Source organism: Pelodiscus sinensis, chromosome 3 (assembly GCF_052426305.1).
Source record: "Pelodiscus sinensis isolate ZL-2025 chromosome 3, ASM5242630v1, whole genome shotgun sequence".
In the NCBI taxonomy this organism is placed as follows: Eukaryota; Metazoa; Chordata; order Testudines; family Trionychidae; genus Pelodiscus; species Pelodiscus sinensis.
In genome coordinates this window covers 49,222,536-49,245,355 of record NC_143054.1, presented here as the reverse complement: position 1 = coordinate 49,245,355, position 22,820 = coordinate 49,222,536, and the positions used below count along the sequence as shown (strand labels likewise).

General features: G+C 38.0%; 1 protein-coding gene across 1 annotated transcript in view; it reads left to right on the top strand.

Moving 5' to 3' along the window:
* Positions 1 to 22,820, top strand: part of LOC149524647 (protein eyes shut homolog) — a 364,551-nt gene that overhangs the window by 303,537 nt on the left and 38,194 nt on the right. The window contains exons 5-6 of the mRNA XM_089776925.1: positions 8,597 to 8,787; positions 11,758 to 11,849. Coding sequence (XP_089633051.1) covers positions 8,597 to 8,787; positions 11,758 to 11,849 — 283 coding nt within the window. The remainder of the gene's footprint in view (positions 1 to 8,596; positions 8,788 to 11,757; positions 11,850 to 22,820) is intronic.

The window sequence follows — 22,820 nt, the reverse complement described above, 5'->3', positions numbered from 1 at the left end:
AAATTAACTAATTCGAATTAAGTTAGTTCGAATTAGTGCTCTAGTGTAGACATACCCTGTCAGATCAGCTTTTAAAGAAAAAAAAAGAAAAGTTCTAGTTTTGTAATTACAAAGAAGCATTTAAGTTTACTTAATACAAATATGAATATGCCAGAAAAACTGGCGGTCAAACTAATAACAATATTAAGGATGGTGATGACATTTCTAGTGAGGAGTGAAGTCATGACTTATCTGATGAGTTAAACTCATTGTGATAGTTCAGTTTTATGTATTAAATATTCTATTCATTTTATATGAAACAAAAATATTTTATATATGATGAGTTCCTTTATTTATCATATATAACTGAAATGTATACTGAAGTGTATATTGTACTGATTTTATCTTGCAGGAGTAAAATAATTAAAATGTTTTATTATTCTTTCGTTTTATGAAATAACATCCATAAAGTAATTAAGGATATTGGATATATAAAAAATAATTATTTTTGGCTGAAAAGTTCAGCTTTAATAAAATTATATTTTTAATTAGAGAGAGCATCATGTAATCATCAAAATTATTGTCATATATTTCAAGTTAATTATATATATCTATATCGATATCGATATCGATATCGATATATAAGTAATAAAACCAAAGAATTAACTATACATAAAATAGCCTTTATAACACGTAAAAGATAATCTGGGAATTTTTCATCAGATTTGGGAAATTTTTAGCGCTGGCCTGGGAAAAGTTGGGAACACAATATATTAGCACTGGATGATAGAATGGGATTATCTCTCGGGCATATAGCCCATTGGTAAGTACCAGCAGCAAAAGTCCCCACCTGCTGAAGACACCAGATGAAAGGGCTCTGAGTTACTACAGATAATTCTTTAACAGCTATCTGCTGCTGAATTCTTTAACAGGTATCTGCTCCCTTACAAATATGATCTAACTGAACACCATATTTGAAGATCAGGAGAATTTTCAAATAGGTCAGATTGACTGAAACTCAAATTGTTTTGGAGTTTTTGCCTTTTTTTTCCCTTTCTCTGCAGCATGAAGCCCGGGTCACTTTCAGGTTTAAATTAATATAAATAGTGAACTCTCTGAGACATGGAGTCTTTAAACCATGATTTGAGGACTTCAGTAACTCAGCCCAAGAGGTGTATTTCAGGAGAGGGTAAGATTTTGTGGCCTGCAATATGCAAGAGCTTCAGAGGGGAAGCTGGGCTAGTTTGTAATAGGAAAAACTTAAAAAAACAACAAATAGTCTAGTAGCACCTTAAAGACTAACAAAACATGTAGAAGTTATCATGAGCTTTTGTGGGCAAAACCTATGAAAGCTCATGATACCATTTACATGTTTTGTTAGTCTTTAATATGCAAGAGGTCAGACTAGACGATCATGATTGTCCCCTATGATCTTAGTCTGTAGACACAGCTATACTTATCGCAAGATCGACTTCCAGAGGTTAACCTTCTAGTGTTCGATTTAGCGGATCTAGTATAGACCCATAAATTGAATGCTAAGGGCAGCTCTTGTCAGCGTCAGAGGCTTCTTCTTTTGCAAGGAATAAGGGAAGCCAATGGGATCATTTGCTCCCTTTGGCCTCCAGCAGTGTGGACACTGCCACAGCTCAGTTTAAGATAAGCTAACTCCAGATATGCATTTTGTGTAGCTAGAGTTGCATACCTTACACTGACCTTCCAGGTCCAGTGTAGACCAGGCCTCTGTGTTTGCGAGCCGGCAACAGCATCTTTCTAATGATGGCCTGTTTTCTTGAAGTTGTTTACTCAAGTTATCTTTACTTTTTCTTCCTGTTTGTTTTCTCCTAACAGCCTCCTTTAATTTAGCTCCGTCCAGGCAGGCAGCATACCACCAACTAGGAACACGAAGATGCATATAATTGTCACAAAAATAATTTTAAAAAGCCTTAATTTTCCACGTTAGTGTACTCAAGTATTTTAATTGAAGAATTTTAATTGTCATTTTAATGAAGAATTTTGAAATGTGAACTTGATTGCATATGTGAATATGAACTATTTTATGTAATGTTAAATTGTAAAGTATAAAAACAATGTACTAGCTACATTCTTACTTAACCTGAAAGAATAACACAGTCTATCAAAGTCCGTGTCCTCTTCTAGTGGTGACGAAGGGAGCACTAAAAGAGTTTATTCATAACTGTTGTTTTTCTTTGCTTGAGAGTGCCTTATGGGCTACACTGGGAACAGTTCTGGTTGTTAACCACACTTTATTGTTGTATAGTATGCCAGATTAGAGGACATTTCAACTTTGGGAGAAAAACATGACTATAATTCTCAGCTACTCATGCAGCACTGACCTCACTGACAGAATAAAACATAGATTCTCAATAACTGTGGATTCATTGTGTGGAACCAAAGGTGAGGCATATTACAGCATAATAGCACTGTTTCTGGAAATAGAAATAATAGCTGAAAATCAGTGTTGTGTTCCCTTTAAAGCAATTTACTTGGAAAGACTATAGGCAAAACTCAAAGAAAATCATGAGATTACTTTGAAACAACCTAAGCCTTAAAATAGAAATTACAAATAGAAGAAAAATAACCAGAATTAAACGAGGAGTGTATTAAGAACACTGAAAAAGCCCTTTGCCAAGATTGTCTTCTGGGGCTCTGTGAAACATCAACTTCCACCTGCCTACCTATTTGGGGATGCTAAAGAAAGGGGAAAATGTATTTGATTAAATATAAAAACTAAGTAGATGCAGTTTTGTGAAATGAAGCCCAAAAGTGGAGGAAATTGAAAAGTTAAGGTTTCTTCCAAAAAGTCATTTTTGATTGCAGGGACTGCTACTTGCTTAGAATCCTCTCTGGTGCTAGTATGCCCAAGTGAGGCAGAGAGGTATGTCTATGCTCCTATGCACCCTCATACTTAGACCACCAACAAAGCTTGACAGCCACAGAAAGCAATGACTGCTGCACACCCATTATGGTTAGCATAGCAGAAAAGAGTCCCCTGCAGGAAGCTGTCTTTAAATGAGTTCTGTAATTCCGCTTTGCAGAAGCACTGCAAGGAAAACAATAGGTCTTCATACACAGTCACTGATTTTGTGTGATTAGGGATTCTAACAGGGAATGGAGTCACCAACGTGAGCAGAGGGGGTTGATATTCTGCTTCTGGCATTCCGGTGATACAAATCCCAACTCTCAGTGCAAAGTATTTATTATTAATTGTATCAAGATATTAAATGTAATTAAAATAGTATAGATTCCACCTTTGAGTAATATTCATTAATCAAAATTGTATCTGGATATTAAGCACAATTCCAGTCATACAAATTCTATCCCTAAGTACCATGTATTATTTGTTACGGAGAATTGAGATCTTATCTATTTATTCAAATATTGTTGTAACAAATTTGTCATTAAGCAGCAGGAACAACAGCCATAGCAATGAAGCTACTAAAACTTAAAAACCTTCACCAATTTCCATTGCTTTGCATCTTATGTAGTCATTTATACCTGTGAAAGTGGTTGTGTTTTTTACATATTGTACAAATAAATAATTAACTAAACTTCAAGGCAGCAAATAATCCTGCCTGTGAGGTAATCTTCAGTAAAAGGCAGTATAACTTCCATAGCATTGTCTACATTTCACGTACGTATTTCTACTAGCAAATATCAGTAAATTGCTGTCTTTAAAAATTATGCCTGCTTCTGTTGTTGATGTTGTTGTGTCACTTAATGGTGAGAGAGCCAAAAATACTCAGTAGGTATTGGCATCATGAGGGATTGGCATTTGCTAGGAAGTACTGAATTTCCAGTGGCAAGGGAAACCAAGGTGAAAGCATGGATCTAAACAAAAGAAGAATTACAACCGGATGAGGCTTGTACTAAAGTGAGCATTTAAGTATTTGACTGAACTTATTTTAAGACATGTGCATAAAAGTCTGATATGCTGTAGGACATTTACTGCAGTTAGCAATGGATAGATAGTTTAATAAAACATTAATGTTCTGCACTCCAGAGAAGATTTTCAAAGGCACAAATTACAGCTAGGCACCTAATTCCCATTAAAATTCACTGGCATTGGGACCTTAACTGCCTCTGATAATTTAGAAAAATCTCTGTGTTCCCTTCTTAGATATTTGAGCAGATGTTAAGGTATTAGGAATTTTCTGCGTAATCCACAACACACTACTTTATATGAACATTGGAGATGTTTATCACATTTAATTACAGAGTGTTAATTTTTTTCCCTGCAGGTCTTGGGATATTAAATTTGTCCAAAATGTTGGAAACTGAGCTTTATTTGGGAATTGACAAGAAAGCGTTATGGTTGAGGTTTTAAATGCTAGCTAGGAAATCTAGACCTACAACTCCCATCAAAGATAATGACTATTGCTGTGCTAGGGGAATCCTCTGCTAACTTGATCTGGGACTTCTAGGGCATGTCTATACTTACCAGAAGATCAATGCTCCAGAGGTCAATTTTCTGGCTTTTGATATAGCAGGTCTTGTATAGACCCCTAAATCAAATGTTGATGGCAGCTCCCACCAGAATGTGGTACTCCTCCTTTTGCAAGGAGTAAGGGAAGCCAACAAAAGCATGTGCTCCTATCAGCCTCCAGCTATGTGAACACCACCAAGGATTGGCTTAAGGTGAGCCAACTCCAGTTACACATTTTGTGTAGCTGGAGTTGCGTACTTTATGCTGGCTTTCCTGGTCTAGTGTAGACCAGGCCTTAGGGTCCTTTTACAATGCTCTTGCTCAGTATATAGGGACTAGATCAGGAACTAACATATTTGTAAATATGTTAAAAGATTATGGTTTTTTACAAGTATGTTGCAATGGTGCAAAAGTATTTCAGCTAAGGGTTGCTCAATTACAGTCAGAGATCTAAGGACATCAGAAGCATCAGGTTGCATCCTTTTCTCTGGTAAGATATATTGATGGAACTTCTTGAGCCTTTCACTATAAGGTATCTTTTCCAATTCTTTTACACTTCTTGAAGTTTTTTTCTGAATCCTCTCCAATTTTCATATCTCCTTCTTAAAGTATGACTGGAACTAGATACATCATGTCCGAAGGCTTGTATCTGTGTCAGAACAGAGGTAAATAGATACCTGCTTATCTATTTGATGTTCCTCTGTTTATACATTCAAAGATCACATTGGTCTTTTGGGCCCATCATTGCACTGAGAGCTCATGTTCAGCTGATTATTTTCCCAGCCTCCAATTATATTCTGGATTTGGTGTTCTCTGAGATAATCTCCTTCCCCATAAATATAGCCTGACGTTTTTAATTCCTAGATGACCGTACTTTTTCCCATACCAAAAGTCATATAGTTTGCTTGTACCTATCTTACCATGTGATCCAGATCAATCGGTATTAGTGACCTGCCCTCTTCTTTATTTGTGACTCCCCCCAATCTTTATGTCTCCTGTAAATTTTGTTAATCATAATATTCACTTCATTTCCTTATTCTTCCTTCAAGCAATAAGAGATGGTAGGTTTCCATGGTACTGAAAGTCTTTCATTTCATCTTTCTAAGAAAGTTTTTTGTCAATCTGGTTTAAACAAAGTGACTTCATATTTATTTACATTTGTAATATGTTCAAATAAACACCACCATATTTTTTAACATTTTAATATACTGTGGAAATCTATTCAGTGCTACTTAGGTGACTACTATTTATATGCTTTTATCAACCAAGAAACAAACAAAACATTCCTGCTTTTAACAAAGGAAAATTAAAATGTTGAAATTCACTTTTTATATTCTTCATGATTAAATCCTTTAATAATGTATCAGTTAATAAAGCATCTTGCTTTTGTCTGAATGTATGTCAACAAAGGATAAATGGTTTTTGCAATCTGTTTGAAAGGTGCTTGCTTCTATTTAAAAGTATAGCTGAATTAGTAAACCAATAAAAATAATAGGGTTTGAAGGGATTGCAAGAAGTCATTGAGTTGATCCCCAAACTGAGACAAACTATAGTATGTACAGCCATTCCTTTCACATATTTATTTACTTGAATTCCTCCAATGATGAGACTCCCACAACCTCCACTAGCAACCTATTCCAGTACTTAACTATGCTTATACCTGGAAAGGGTTTTCTTAGCAGCTAACCTAAATCTACATGGCAGCAGGTGAAGCCAAATATGTCTTATATTATCTTTGGTAGCCAAATATGTCTTATATTATCTTTGGTGGACAAAGAAAATAAAAGATTGCTGTCCTCTTTATAACAATTTCTTCACATATATGAGAACAGTGATCATGTCCACCTTCAACTTTTTTTTTTCCAGAACAAAGATGCATGATTATTTCTACATCTGTCAGGGATGGTGTAGACGGAGCTTGATCCTGCCTTGAGGGCGGGGGGCTGGACTCGATGACCTCTCGAGGTCCCTTCCAGTCCTATTATTCTATGATTCTATGATTCTACCTTTCCTCACAGATACTTTTTTCCAAATTTCTTATATTTTTGTTAATGTCCTCTGAAGTTTCTCTATTAAGTTTTGTGGACCAGAAGGGAGCTAGTGCCCTTGTGAAATATGGACATAAAGGATTGGGGAATAAGGAATTAGATAAGGGATAAGTATTGTGAGAGTGATTAGGAGATATTCCAGGGAAAGGATGAGAAGATTTTGTTGGGGAGGTGTACTACCTACTAATCTTAAATAAAAAGGGGGAGTTTTCTCAATTGGTATGTGATTTTTTTGTACATTTCAGGTTCCATTTCCTGAAATCCAGAATTATAGAAAGGGTGAATCTTCTGAAGATCAAAGTTCAGAAAACAAAACCAAAAGACATGTGAATTTAAAACCATGAATATCTCATTATTTTCAAGCAACTTATGGTTTATTTTTCCTTTCATGGTGTAATGATTTTTGAATTCCTGAGACTGCAATGTTTATATATTAAGGCTCCTTAAAAATGTTTAGGCTTGTGTTAAAAGTAATTATGTGTATATATTAACTTTGTGTGAAGTAGTTTATTTTTGAATATTCTTCATTAATAAGATCTATATTCAGGATTTGAATATAGTGACTGAATTTGACACTAAATTGTGCTTTCTGAAAAGTTCTGAAAAGGCAGAATTCTGGTCTGTGTTTCAACAAGGTGTTAAGCAGGAAGGTCAACAGTAATTGCACATAACTTGCTTGATATTCATTTTATACTAGACCCCAGAAATCAAACATCTGCAGTTGAAATTTTACCAAAGTTGATATTAGAAACGAAGTGGGCTGATTCTTTTGTCTTTTTTTAAACTGGAAATAGGATCTGTGACCTTCAAAAGCCATTCAAATGCTAGTATCAAACCCTGAGTGGCTACTTTAAATTCAGCCAAACAAAATATGATATTTTATTTATTCTTTTTTGTATGTACTATACTGAGTGGTGAAATTTTTAGGTTTTAAGTTGTTGTATTGATTATGTTTTACAATAAAACAAGTGAGCTGTCATTACCCTTTCTTTAAATGATCTCTGAACTTTTTATTTGATAAGGCATACATTATTGTGTCTCTAAATTGTTTTTCAAGTAAGTGTAGAAAATATTTCTGCTTGAGCAAACCGTAAAGTACTATAATTGTGCTAAGGGGGAAAAAAACACCTTGCAAGAAAAGTAGCAGAGAAAGCAAAATTTGATTTATTTATAAGCAGATATGCGTTCTGGTCCGAGGCTGCCCTACTTTTAGCCATATAGAATTGTAAATTTAGATTATCTCGTTATAAACACTGAGGAATCAAGAATCACATTTTCAAAAGCATGCATGTGTTTTTGTTTGTCCTAACCTGACTTTCATGTAAACTTTTTGGTGTATGTGTATGAACCAATAACTATAGACATATTAAAGCCAGTGATTGCATATGCATAAATCAGAGGAGAAATGAACAAAAAAATTCAGTTGGAAATTGTCCACTCTCCCCACCTCATATTGTTTTTTACATTATATACATTTTGAATTAAAATAATAGGTGATTGTCTGTATTAATCAGTTAATCAGCCATGTGAAATCTAATCAAGAAACAGAATCTTCATTGTCAGACCTGCATTCTTTTGGTCTTCTCCCATTGGTCTAGACTCTCTTTCGAAAAAGCGGCTCACTTTTCTGAAAAATCTGCTTGTATTCTAGACGCTCTTTTTCGAAAGAAGCTTGTAGTCTAGACGTATCCCCAGCGTTAATGCTACATGTTTTGATTCATTGCAGCCATATCATTAGGAAACAACTAAAGAAATCTTGATCCCATTAAAGTCAATGGCAAAACTGCCATTGACTTCATTGGAGACAGGATTTCACAAAACATATTTTTCTTTCTTGCCACCTAACTCCTCTTCCAGTACAGAATTTGGTTGAGGCAGTTTGTGTCATTTAATATAACAAAGCTTACATTTTTACTTACAACTTCAGAAGTTCTCTTCTAGGCAGTCTATTGGGAGAAAAGAAGGATGAATATCTTAGTTTTAAATCTGCCTCCCAAGGTGAAACTGTCTGGTAATAGATGAAGAGGAATGCCCTTCATCTGTACTGGTGTTGGCAAAGAAAACAGTGATCAGATCATAAAAAACAACTTTTTACATTTGATTTTCTATCTATCTGGATTCACAGATTTCAACTATGCTCAATATCATGGAGACTCTTATCTGGAATTTCAAGGCTTGCAGTTGAAACCTCAAAACAATATCCATTTAGAATTTCAGACCTATAGCTGCCAAGGTCTCCTTCTGTTCATTGCACAGAGCCCAGAAACAATGGGACATTTCTTTATTCAACTCTTCATCAAACATGGCACATTACAGGTAAGGTACCTTTTTTTTCTTCTAGAAAGACTAAAACAAATTGGATTTTTATAATAATCAATGGTTTATTCAGCCTAGGGCTATAGAAAACAATATATACTCTTGAGCATCTCAGTGATTGCCCAGAATTTTTAAGTGAAACAACTGCTTAAATTGTCACTTTCAAAATTATTTCCCCAGAAATTGTCATGACAGATGAGACTAGTATTAATGGTGATATAAAAGGTAAACTATATGGAAATCATATTGGTGCCCTTCCAATGCACACATTTAGGCTATGTCTAGACTGCAAGCCTCTTTCGAAAGAGAGCGTCTAGACTGCAAGTGGAACTTTCGAAAGAGCAAGCTGCTTTTTTGAAAGAAAGCTCCCAGGCTGTGTCCAGACTCAGGGGTTTTTTCGAAAAAAGGCTACTTTTTTCGAAAAAACCTCACCTGCGTCCAGACTCAAGCCGCATTCTTTCGAAATTAAATCGAAAGAACGCGGCTTTTCTTTCGATAGCGGTAAACCTCATTTCACGAGGAAGAATGCCTTCTTTCGAAAGTTCCTCTTTCGAAAGAAGGCGTTCTTCAATGTAAATAGGGCTTCTTCGAAAGAGAGCATCCAGACTCACTGGATGCTTTCTTTCGAAAAAGCAAGCCACTTTCGAAAGAGCCTCTTTCGAAAGAGGCTTGCAGTCTAGACATAGCCCCAGTGAGTCTGGATGCTCTCTTTCGAAGAAGCCCTATTTACATTCAAGAACGCCTTCTTTCGAAAGAAGCACTTTCAAAAGAAGGCATTCTTCCTCGTGAAATGAGGTTTACCGCCGTCAAAAGAAAAGCCGCGTTCTTTCGATTTAATTTCGAAAGAACGCGGCTGCAGTCTAGACGCAGGGGAAGTTTTTTCGAAAAAAGGCTACTTTTTTCGAAAAAAACCCTGAGTCTGGACACAGCCTTATAGGTAAAATAGGCAAAATAATTTGAACCTACTCCAGAGCTGGTGGAGTTCAAGTTGTTTCCTTAAAAAACATAGAAGTTTTATGTATACAAATAAGGAGAACATACAGATGTATCCCCCAGGTCCTATCGAAATTAAAGTACTATGCTTACCTTTTGTATGCAGGGCCACATTGTGCACTTTGCCTGAAGTTATTGCCTGGAAAATAACTCACTGAAGTTATTGCCTGGAAAATTAATCAATGAAGTTGTTTTATTAATTGTAGAAAAGAACTTTCAAATAGAGAAAACAATTTATTTACTCGCGGTTCTGAACAAATGGGAGATACTGATACAGAATTCCACTGGATCACGTCAAGATAGTTAATGTTTCATATGTCAGGACAAAATAAATATGATCACATTTATTTATAAATTTTAAAGAGTGAATTTCTACTGTAGTACAATTTATTCTTGTCAAAGTATTCAGTAATGTTTTGTCAAATTTGTTTAAGAAAAGAGTCTGATTGGCACAGTTATAAGATATTCTAGAAGAATAGTTAAAAATCAAGTGCCCTTTCACGAGTTGCATATGCCTTGTTGCTATAATGAATTGCTATGCATAAGTTACCCAAATTGCACTGCTCTGAAGGGAACGTTGAATAGTAGGAATAGATGTAAAACCAAAGCTGACCTTCAATATGGAGGGTAGTTTGAATTAAGTACACACATCTAAGGGTAAGTCTAGACTACAGGCTTCTGTCGACAGAAGTTTTGTCGACAGATACTGTCGACAAAACTTCTGTCAACAAAGAGAGTCTAGACTACATTGAGTTCTGTCGACAAAGCAAGCTGCTTTGTCGACATGGTAGTGTAGACGCAAAGGACAGTTTACATGCAATAACACCTTCTGTCGACAGAAACTCTGTCGACAGAAGGCGTTATGCCTCGTAAAATGAGGTTTACCAGTGTCGACAAAACTGCTAAGTTCTGTTGACGTTATGTGGACAGAACTCAGCAGTAGTGTGGATGCAGGTATAGTTTTGTCGACAAAAGTTCACTTTTGTCGACAAAACCCTGTAGTCTAGACACACCCTAAGAGAATATATTTAACACAACAGTTTTATATTGAGAGGTGGACAGTAGTGATGTTTTCATGGCTGACTCCTTATCTATTATGAATAGGTAGGCATGGGGTAAGAATCTGCACAAGACTTAGCAACCTTTGATAACATTAAGATAATGTTAGTTGTTTTTACTCTAAAATACTGATGCAGAAAAAAATAGATATTTGTCTGTTTTTAGACAAATACTTTCAGAAACTTAATTGACAAAAATGTATTAAAAAGCTTTGATATGAATAACTTTCACAGTGGCTACCAAATGTACCAGTGTCATGTTTAAACTAATTCAATTCACTTTTAGTCATTGATAAAATTGCTCAATTAAATGTAGATATAAAACCCCAATGACAATGATTCCATTCATGCAATATAGCATTGATTACAAGTATACAAACCATGAAATCTAGTGCTAGTTTCATATTACTTTTAGGAAACAGCTTGGTACCCCTAAATATTCCAGCTCACGTGTAACTATGCATATCTGAAAGTAAGAAAGGAATACAGGCTTGCAGGTAAAGGTCATCTGCAGCCAGTATTCACTTGAGGTGGAATTGTAGCTGAAATCCTCTGAAAATTTGGACCCAAAAGTATGTGTGAAAAGGAAATATACAAAGATTTTTTGTACATCGACTTGGAAAAAGTATGTAATTGTTTTTAATGCATCAGTGAGTTTTCTTGATCTGGACCTGTAAACATTATGTGCATTTTTCTGGATACACATAGTCATATTTCTGAGGGGGTTTATTTGCAGATTTAGTACTTTCAGTTTCAAGTTTCCAAATATGCTAATATAATATAATATAATATAATATAATATAATATAATATAATATAATATAATATAATATAATATAATATAATATAATATAATATAATATAATAAATAGCATAAGTATCCAAATATGATAAATTATGTAGGATGTTTTCCTTTGTAGTACCAATTTGTATGTGATGGGGCAGCAGAAATTAGAAGCATCAATACTACTATTAGAGTGGATGATGGACAAAAGTATAGAGTGCACATTAGGTAAGTTTTATTTTTCAAACATCTGTACTCATAATTGAATGAAAGGTCAAATGGTTTGGCAAATATATCAGTTTGAATGTATATTGTATCTTGTTACTTCCTAATTGTATCTAGGAATGAACTGGTAAATCAACGTTACTATATTTAACCTGAAAGTTCTTTGTTCTGTGTTTGCAAAATACCTAGCACAGGCAGATTCTGATCCATGGATGGGACTCCCAAGTGTTCAGAATTAATGAATAATTAATAATAGTAATAGCAATAGCAAGAGTAAGAGTAAGAGTAATAAAAAAATGAAATACTTGCAAAAATTTAAAATTTAGTATGAGTAAACAGAGCCCATAGTCCCTCTTTGAGATTCCAAGGATGTGTACACAGGAAATCATTTTCTTTTTTTCTCTAAGTCCTTTTATCAATCTGTTTGGTCAAATACAAACATTTAAAGAAAATAATACTACTCCAAGCCCAAAGCTATTTGTCAATTCCCAGCAAAAACGGGGTGTGATACACTCCAGATAACAGGGATCTGTGCTTTTCCTTCATGTCATGGTATTAGCAGGCAGAAGCTATATCTCTTGTTCTTTTTTCCTATCCTTAACAACTTGACAGTCACAGCAGCTTACCATAGGTGTGTTGAAGAAGAATAATTGTACTGGAAGGAGGATAGGAGTAGAAAGAGAATAAGATGATGGCTGTTATTACATGCCCTTCTAACCCCAAAGGATGCTTCATTTCTTTTTATAGTATTGTAATGGCAATAGCAGTAATGAAATGCATGCTGCTTAATTACTGATGTACGTTCTTGATATAAAACTGACCTTGGAGAGGCTTAGCCCTACAGCAATCTTACATGATCTTTCATTTGGGAAACTGTACAAATAAAACAGTTTTGAGGTCTACCACCAAGTATGACTATGTTTGGGAAACTGCACAAATAAAACAGTTTTGAGAACCACCACCAAGTCTGACTATATTTAATGTCCACATGTTGACTCTTCTGCAGATCCCCCAAAACACAAAAGAGTGCTTTACCAACCTGTGAAGCAGCTACACAAAAAGAGACTTAATGCATTACTTGCTGGTAACTCTAGAGTGTGGAGTTTGAGAGAGGCAGGTAAGAAATGGAGATTGTATCATAGCAAAGAGACAGAGGGTATGTCTACACTTGCAGCCTCATTGCAGGAGGAATAGCAGATAGTTTGAACTAGGGCTTTATTTCGAATGCCTGTTTCACTGCTGCGTGTAGACGTGGGCAGTTACTTCGGGCTTGTAAATTTCAAAAATGGCACCCAGCCAGGAAGATGCAAATCAAGCACGGGATATTTAAATCCTGGGCTTGATATGCAATTCCGAATGCCTACATTTACAGCCCTAGTTCAAATTAGGCTGCAAGTATAGACATACCCAGAGAGAAAGGTTAAGAGAGAAGCTGTTTCAGTAAGGAGACTTACCTAGCATGGCTGTCAACAGAATTTTCAGTGTAAAGGTTGGGCCACCTTTATTCAGTCTAAACAGAACTTGCACTTTTTGAATATAAATACATTATGCTAGAAGGCCCCCAGAGTCTGTGTTATCAATGGAAAACTGACCCTCTGCAAATCATCCATATCTGCTACCCTTCAGCAAAGAGGAAAAAATAACATTTACTTGCTTTTAGTATACACCTGTACAAAAATACATAATGCCAAATAAAACATCAGCTCTATTACAATCACTAACAAAATTCCCAGCAGCCAAAGAGACACAAGATAAAAAACATTAACCCCAGTATTTTAAATTTCAGAGCAGGCTTTAACTGTATCAGTGGGGCAATGTAAACATCAGGAAGCCCCATTAAACAATTTTCTCTCTGCTGCAGGATTTTGTTACTGCTGTGGAAATGCAGCAAAAGAGACAGTTATGCTTAATTTTCAAGTACATTCCAGCCGTGAACATACTTGTTTCTCCCTCACACAAAGTACATGTCTAAATTTTCCACACTTCAGGATATATCCAAACCATTTTATGTCCTTAACTCATGTATTGGAGTCATGGAGGTTTTTATTTATAAGAATATCAATGTATATACTCTCAATTGATACAATCCAAATTTAATTTACAGTCAAATTTGAGGAGATTAGTCTGTAAACAAGTAACTGAGGGTTCCAGAACTGAAGCAATCTGAAGCAGTCAGTCAATGCATGGAGTTTAAAGATTCATCTTCACCCTCAGTCTGTGAGCAATCATAGAAACTGGAATTGAGACTAGTCAGAATGTAGAAAAGCCTGGGCCATGACTCCTATATGTCTGTTAACAACATCTCCTATACCAGTAAAAGAGTCAAAGTCTGTTTCCTGCACTGATGTGATTTACCATTGTGGTAGAAAGTGCCATTGTGCTGAAGTAGTGCAGTGGTATTATAGTACTCAGAATGGACCTACAGGCTATCTTTTAGACATGCTGGACCCATGTCATAGAGTGCCTCAAAGGTAAAGATCAAGACCTTGAACTTTATTTGATATTCTATGAGAAGTCAATATAAGTCAGGTTTGAGGTCAGAGTAGCACATGAGGAAGCTGGTTGAAGTTACCTAAAGGCCAATGACTTCCTGTCCAGTTATACTGCATTGCTGCAGTGCAGATGAGAATTTATCAAGTCATATGTAGACCAAGTCATCTTCCATCAGAGTCCAACAGTGTCTCTTGGCCAACTGGACATGTTAAAAAATGACACTCCTGGATACTACTATGTGCAAGCTCAGCATCAGTAAGATATCCATAAAGCTCCCAAACTACAGTCTGAAATGATTAAATATAGATGTGTGCACACAGTGGTTTCATGCTCCTCAGAGTGTTTTCCTGTGTCCACCAGCATAATATCTGCCTTCTTCAGGTTCAGCTTAAACCACCTGCTCATTATCCACAGGCTGGTCCCCTCCAAACACTGCTCCACCTTTGCAAGAGTGGTATAGTTATATGTATTGAAGAATAGGTAGAGCCGAGTGAGTTCTGCATATTGTTGATCTTGAGTCCATGTCATCTCACCATATGTCCCAGTGGCTACATGAAGAAATGAAATAGGACTGGAAAGAAATGAATCTTTTGAGACTCCACAATTAATGAAGGTTTAGCGGTACAGGCAAAGTTCTCCACCATTATTCTTGCAGATTGGCCAGAAACTGCAATACTTTAAAAAAAAAAAAAAGTTTTTTCTCTGACTGGGTACAAAATCTTGTCTAATTATGACAAGTGTTTTGTTTTGCTCTTTTTTTGGTTAAAACCATCTACTTGAAACCTATTAACATACTCAATCACAGATAATTTCAACCACAACATTCTGTTGAAGCAGAGCTGAAAAGATGGATTTATACCAGCTGTGGTATACCAGCTGTGGTACCTGAAGCACCATTTTGATAAGCACTCATGTGATTTAGTCTCTTAAGTTCCATTTTCAAAAGTGACATAAGCACTATGGAACCTAAGGCTACGTTTACACTGCAGTGCTACTTCAGGATACTGAGGTATTTCAAAATAGCTATTCCGCGTCTTTTAAACACACCATTATTTTGAAATATAATGGGCTCGCGATTCTGATGTCTCTGTAAACTTCATTGCACAAAGAGTAAGGGATGTTTTGGAATAGCAGTTTATTTCAAAATAAGTCCTGTGTAGACAATACCAAATTTTGAAATAAGTTATTTCAAAAGAACATCAAAATAAGAAACACTATTTGCATAGCTCACATTGCGTAACTTATTTCAACCTACAGTGCAGTGTAGATGCACCCAAAGTCTCACTAAGAATCAATGGGCTAGAGCCTCAAAATGACTTAGGTATTGCATGCCAGAGTCCAAATAAAATTCACAACCCTGAATTAGGCACTCAGTCAGGGCTAGCCTTATCATGAGGCGAACTGTGGCAGCTGTCTCAGGTGCCAGACTGTGGCAGGGTGTGTGGGGGGGGGGGGGGGAGGAGGACACAACTGGATCCAGAGTGTGGAAAATTGTGTCTGCTGCTGGTGCATATGTATTCTCTCTGCTCTAGATGCACAGAGATGGTGGAGTGCTGTGCTGGAGGAAGGAGGGCACAAGAGACATAACAGGCAGGCAGGAGAAAAGGTGGCATGGTGGTGTCATTTGAGCTCCCCACATCAGGTACCAAAATGTTGTGGGCCGGCCCTGCCCAGGCTCCCCATACAACATGAGGCATTGAAGAAAGAAGACAGCCAATTGATGGGAAAGCCACTTAAGCTATACAGCAAAGAAATGCAGATGAAAGGGGGCAGCAGTTAGGTCCATATCTCCAAAAATTTTTAGGTGCCTATCCACCATAAATCCTCTCTTGGAGTTAAGCATCTAAGCCAGGTTGCAACTTTCCTCTGGGAAAAAATAAGAGTTGCATAAAAACAAACCAGTAATAAGGACACTCACTTCAGATGTGGAATACCTTTGTTCACCTCCCCCCTCTGCCTGATTTAGATCAGAGACTTGAATCCGGGTGTTCCACATTTCAAGTGAGTGTCATAAACCACTGCATGTTTTGGGCTGGGCTCTCTCAACTTTTTTAATTAGAGTTGTTCCGCTTTGTATAAATAATTAAATATTCACTGGGCCAGAGAGAGAGAGAGAGGAGAAACAGGGACATCAGCTGGCTCAAACACTACCTTACATATCCTAATGACTTAAATAACCAACCAATGGAGGTGCTAATTGTTCTGATCAGCCTCTTGTAACTACTTGAACCATCTACCCATTGTCTCGCTCTTCCCCTTCCTTTTCTCTCCTTTTTTCCTCCCCCATGCCTTCCCTTATTTATTCTTGGATCTGGACTTCTAATACTCCAGTCATCTGAAGAAGTGGGGTTTGCCCACAAAACCTCATGATACCATCTACATGTTTTGTTGGTCTTTAAGGTGCTATTAGACTATTCGTTGTTTTTTAAGTTTGCCTAATAGCCACTGATGAACCTCTTTCCCATGAACTTACCTAACTGTGTTTTGAGCTGAGTTGTACTTCTGGCTTCCACAACATCCTGTGAAACTCATTGTTCTTCTTCGAGGAGTGTTCCTGTAGATGCTCCACCTTAGGTGTTTGGGTGCTGCAGCACACCTGGCTGGAAGATTTCAATAGCAGTGCTAGTGACAGGTAGATCGCACATGCACAGCAAATTGTATATGTCAGGCTGCTAATGCGCATGTGCTGGCTACAATCTCTTCAGTTCCTTCTCTGTCGTCATAAGCGTCAGTCAGAATCCACAGTGTGCTCTGCATTGAGCTCCTCAGACAGTTAGCTTTGTTATCATAGATTTTAGTGAGCTTTAGCCTTAAAACCACTTCCATTTTACTTTCCAAGAAGAAAAAAAGAGATTTTTCTTTGTGATCAACTGTGGAGCCACAGATAAGTGGAGGTTCACTGCCCCCGTCTTTCTCTTGAAGGGGCTCACCACACAGGGGCTCTCTCTCCACTTTTTCATTTGATTTACATTGTTCTGAGAAAAAAATTTCCTCAGAATGCCCCACCCACCTGTCGGACTCTAATACCACAGTCTGCTGGGTTCAAGTACTGTCTATTTTTGGCCACTTGTATATTTCACACTCACCAGGGCATTCATTTTATCTCCGCTGCTTGTGGGAGAACCTCGGCATGATTCACCGTGCCCATCATAGAAGCCTGACAAGCAGGACACACAAACTAGAAAGCCATAATTGAAACCTCTCTCACTTGAATGGTCACTCATACCAGCTACAGACCTTGGACACTCTGCATTCCCGTTTAAACCTTTACAGCAGCGATATCAGATAAGGTGGCTTCAGCTGTCTCAACTGTGATTTCTGCAGCCTCTAAACAATCTTACCTGTTCCAAATGTCATCCAACCAGCCATAACGTCTCCCACATCTCCTGCATCTCTTCACCCAACACTGCGGTCACCTCCATCACCAACATCTCTTCACTCTCCAGCTCCAGGTGTGGTTTCTTAGTGGCTCACTCCACTAGAATCACAATGCAAAGTCAAGTCCAATAAATTCTCCTCAACAGCCACAGAACATCCATTGGAAATCTTACTTGTACAAATGGCAACGCTTCTCTGCTTGGTCCCAAAGAAACAACCTTGTCACAGCCTCAGCTCCACTATCTGAGGTCCTGCAGGTAGCTTAAGAACTGTGGCCTTTCTTTGAGCTCCCTTAAAGTCCATCTCGCTGCAATCACAGCTCTACACCAACCAATAGATGATACATCTGTGTTCACACACCCAATAATTAAAAGATTTCTTAAAGGCCTGCGAAACAGCTACATGCCCATAAAACCACCAGTCCCCATCTGGGACCTCAGTCTTGTTCCTAGGGCTTTAATGAGAAAGCCCTTCAAGCCGATGGCAGTCTGCTCATTGCTTCACCTTTCCATGAAGGTGACCTTCCTTGTGGCTATGACATCTGCCAGAGGGGTTGGGGAAATCAGGCCCACCATTCACCATCTTCCATAAAGACAAGGCGGTACTTCGGCCTCACCCCAAGTTTATGCCAAAGGGCTTCTCCCCATTCCGTTGCAATGAACCCATCAACTTACCTGTCTTCTTTCCTAAACCTTACAACAATGCGATGCAAGCAGTGCTCCATACCCTTGACCTTCACAGGGCCATTGTGTTCTACATAGATAGAACCATACATTTCCGCAGAACCAACAGATTAGTCATTTCAACTGCTGAACCATCTCTGGGACTCTCTATTTCCTCTCAGAGATTCTCCAAATGGAGAGCAGAGTGCATAAGAGTAGCATATGCAGCTTTTGGCAAAGAACCACCTGCACAACTTCATGCATACCCAACCAGAGCCATAGCTGCATTAACTGCATATCTAAGGTATTTCCCTGTCAGATATCTGTAAATCAGCTACCTGGACAAGAATGAATGAATGAATAAATGAAATGAATGGAGATGCCTATCTCCTAGAACTGGAAGGGACCTTAAAAGGTCGTCGAGTCCAGTCCCCTGTCTTCACAGCAGGACCAAATACCATCCCTGACAGTCATCCACCCATACTTTCACGACCCATTACTCCTCAACACATATCCCACTAGGGGAACCCTGTTTGGTCACTCCATCCTCATGGCTGTCCACAGGGACACTACACTGACAAAAGTTCCCGCCTCCAGTGGACACACTGCTTCATAATCACCTAAGGTGGAGCACCCACAGGGACACTCCTCGAAGAAGAAAAGAGGGTTACTCACCCCCTGCAGTAACTGAGGTTCTTCGAGATGGGTGTCCCTGGGGGTGCTCCAACACCCACCCTTCCTCCTCTTTGCTTTGGTATAACTTCTACCGGGCAGAGAAGGAACTGAAGGGATTGTAACCCGTGCATGCGCATTAGTTGCCTGGTGCACAGAGTGCATTTCACATGCGTGAACTACCTGTCACTAGCACTGCTATTAAAATCTTCTGGCTGAGTGCACTATGGTGCCCAAACACCTAAGGTGGAGTACCCACAGAGACACCCATGTCAAAGAATCTGAGTTACTGCAGATGGTGAATAACCCTCTCTGAGGGGGCTGATTGTACATTGTATGAAATAGTACTTCCTTTCATTTGCTTTTAAACTTGCTCCCTATCAATGTTATTGGGTGGCCCTTGGTTTGTGTGTTATGTGAAGGGTAAATAACAGTTCTTATTCACTTTTTCCACACCATTCATTATTTTATAGACCTCTCTTAAATCCTCCCTTAATCATCTTCCATGTAAACTGAACAATCTCATTTTTTAAAATCTCTCTTCATATGGAAACTGCTCCATACTCCCTAATCATTTTTCTGGGTTCCTACTTTGGGATGTGGATTCCATTTGGATTTTGACATGTACATTTCCTAACTCTGATATATCTTTTGTAGATAAGATGACCAGAAATGCACAAGTATTCAAGGTGTGGGTGTACCATGTCATTTATATAATGACATCACACTATTTTCTTCCTTATTTTCTATTCCTTTCCTAATGGTGCATAACACTGTTAGTTTTTCTGACTGCGATTGCAAAGTGCACAGATGTTTTCAGAAAACTATCCATGATTACTTTAGATATTTCTTCAGTGCTAGTACTGTTAATTAAAACCCCCATCACTTTGTATATAGTATTGCAGTTATGTTTTCAAACATTTTTTTAAAATTTACCAACATTGAATTTCATGTGCTGAGATATGTTTGTTCTAAAACCTTCTTTACAGACAGCTTAACCTGAGAGAATTTCTTAGATTTGTAGCATAAAAAATGTGTCAGAAATGGGACTCTCCCTTGTGTCCTCTTCGGTGAAAACTGATACAAATAATTAATTTAGCTTTTCCACAAGCAAGTCAGAGACAGTCACACAAAGGTGCTGCAGCTTCCACTCATTCCTGCCACCATGGTTTCAGTGCACACTGAAAAGGCTGGCCTTCTTTTATAATCAAGAATTGTTGTATCGTATTTCTATGAAGAATTCCATGGGACTATTGGTGGGGATTATACATATCTTCCTTGCCCACATAGCTTTCATCTACACTGCACAGTTATTTCAGAATAAGCTATTCAGGAATAGTTATTCTGAAATAGCTTATTTCAAAATATCACATCTACGCTACAGGTAGGCTTTCCTAATTTAGATGTGCTATCAAGATTTAGAGTTTCAGAAGGAATAACTTAGAATGGCCCTGGTGAGGGGCTATTTCAAAATAGCAGCAGTGGAGCATCTACACAAACCTTATTTTGAAATAGCTATTTTGGAATAGGTGTTATTCTTCATAGAATGAGGTTTACAGAAGTCAGAATAAGCAGTCCATTATTTCAAAATTATTTTGAAATAACAGAATTGCTGTGTAGATGCTCGCATAGTTATTTCAGAATAACAGCCATTATTCCAAAATAACCTTGCTGTGTAGACACACCCCTGCTCTTCATCTTATCTTTCTGAGATCCCTAGACCAACTGAGATCTTCCAGGTTTGGACTTCTCTGGGCGAAGGAAGTGATTCTTCAAAGACAGCTAAATCCCTTTTCATATTAGAGGAGGTGAACAATATTTGGAAGGTCTTTTTTCTGCACACAGGTACCTGTGTATTGTGGCAAATGCCCAATGGTGTTGTGGTGGGTCCCACACTTTTCTTTAATATGATGGGCCCAGCACTGCTTTTCTCCGTTATTCTTGGGTTTCAACAGCTCTGCTAGAAACCTGGTGGGGAGAGAAAACCAGAATGGAAAAGGGACTCAAACCATTTTCCTATCCCTTAGCTTCACAGGCTTCTTACCCTCTTTCCCATTGGTTAGGGATTCTCTAAGTCCTCTGTGCTGGGCGAGTCCCTCTCCTCTGGACAGGGCCTCCATTCCCCCATTCCCCTGGTACTCTGATCCCTTGGTCAATACCTGTACACCTCTAAAACCAGTACACCTGTACCCCAGTACACTTCCAAATGACAATGTGCTCTCCTTCCCTTCCCCTATCTGATTTGATGCAGGGGGTTTTATTAGGTCTTAGATAGAGCCTTAATTGGCTCCAGGGCTTCTTAGTCTACAGGGAATAAGACTCTGATCATCTTTATATGCCATCTATCAAACACTCTCCTGATACATCACAGGGTGCCATGAATCATATGATACTGCTAGTTTAGTCAGTTACAAAGCAATATGATTTAAATCAGTTTTATAATAAAATGGATTACACTGCACATATTTTTGAGTGAGAACCTGAAAATCAGAAATGCAGACACATTTGAATTCTCAGCCCTTTCCATCACTAGCAGGTAAATATGTGGTACTTGGAGTAAATTAATGTAATGCAATATCATAGCTTTTAATAAACATCATAATAGTATTAATCAGCACTTACTTAGTTCTTTGCAAGTGTTAATTAGTCCATCAAACACTGATATTTGTCCTGTAAGATCAGGAAGTTAATTTTTGAACCAGGCCACACAGAAAATGAGTATCAGTGTCATGGTGTGAACATAGTCATTTCCTGAATAATATAGCACAGTACAATTCTAAACTGTGCAATTTTCCTTGTGACACAGCTTGAAAGCATTACTTACCAGAAGTCATGGGCAATAAAATGTCCACACTGTTGTACCTGTGAGTTGAAATGAATCACATGTTCCCTACACATAAATTATTTCACAATAGAGTTTTATTAATTTGGACGGAATATATTGGTCAAATGTGTTAAGACCTCCTAGTCATTGTCCAGTATTAAACTGGGGTTTGAAATGCAGAGATCTTAGCCTGCTTATTACAATTATGAGCATGCCATCTATCTTTTATTAAAGAGACAGAGAAGAAGAAAACACAGTTAAATCATTTGAATGTTAAGTATATAATCATAGAATCATAAAATCCTTGAAATGGAAGGAGCCTCAAGAAGTCATGATGTCCAAGCCCCTGCCCTCATGGCAGGACCAAGCACAATCAAGACTATCCATGACAGGCATTTGTCCAACCTACTCTTAAAAAAATCTCCAACCAGGGAGATTTCATAGCCTTCTAGGCAATTTATTCCACCCTTCACAAGGTGCCACCCTTTGATCACTTTCACAAGGTGCCACCCCAACCCTGCCTCTTCTCTGAGGCCTCATTTCCTTTCACTCCATCCCCTCTTCCTCTTCCTCCACTTCCTCTCCCACACCTTTGATCACTTTCAACAGCCTTGGGCGGATGGTTGATCTGCAAGAGGGTGTGAGATCTATGGCTGGGGGTACAGGCTCCAGGATGGGGCCAAGGATGAGGGGTTTAAAGTGCAGGAGGTGGGATTTTATCTGGGACCAAGGGGATCAGAATGTGGGAGGGAACTCAGGGCTAGAACAGAAATTTGAGATGCAGGAGAAGTTTCTGACCCGAATCAGGGGTTGAGGTACAGGAAGAGGTGAAGGGTTTGGGCTGCAGCCAGTTTTTTCTTATCTTGGGCAGCTTCTCAAAGCAACTGGCTTGTCTAGCTCCTAGGTTCAGGAGAAGCCAAGCACACTGCCACTGCCTACAAGCAC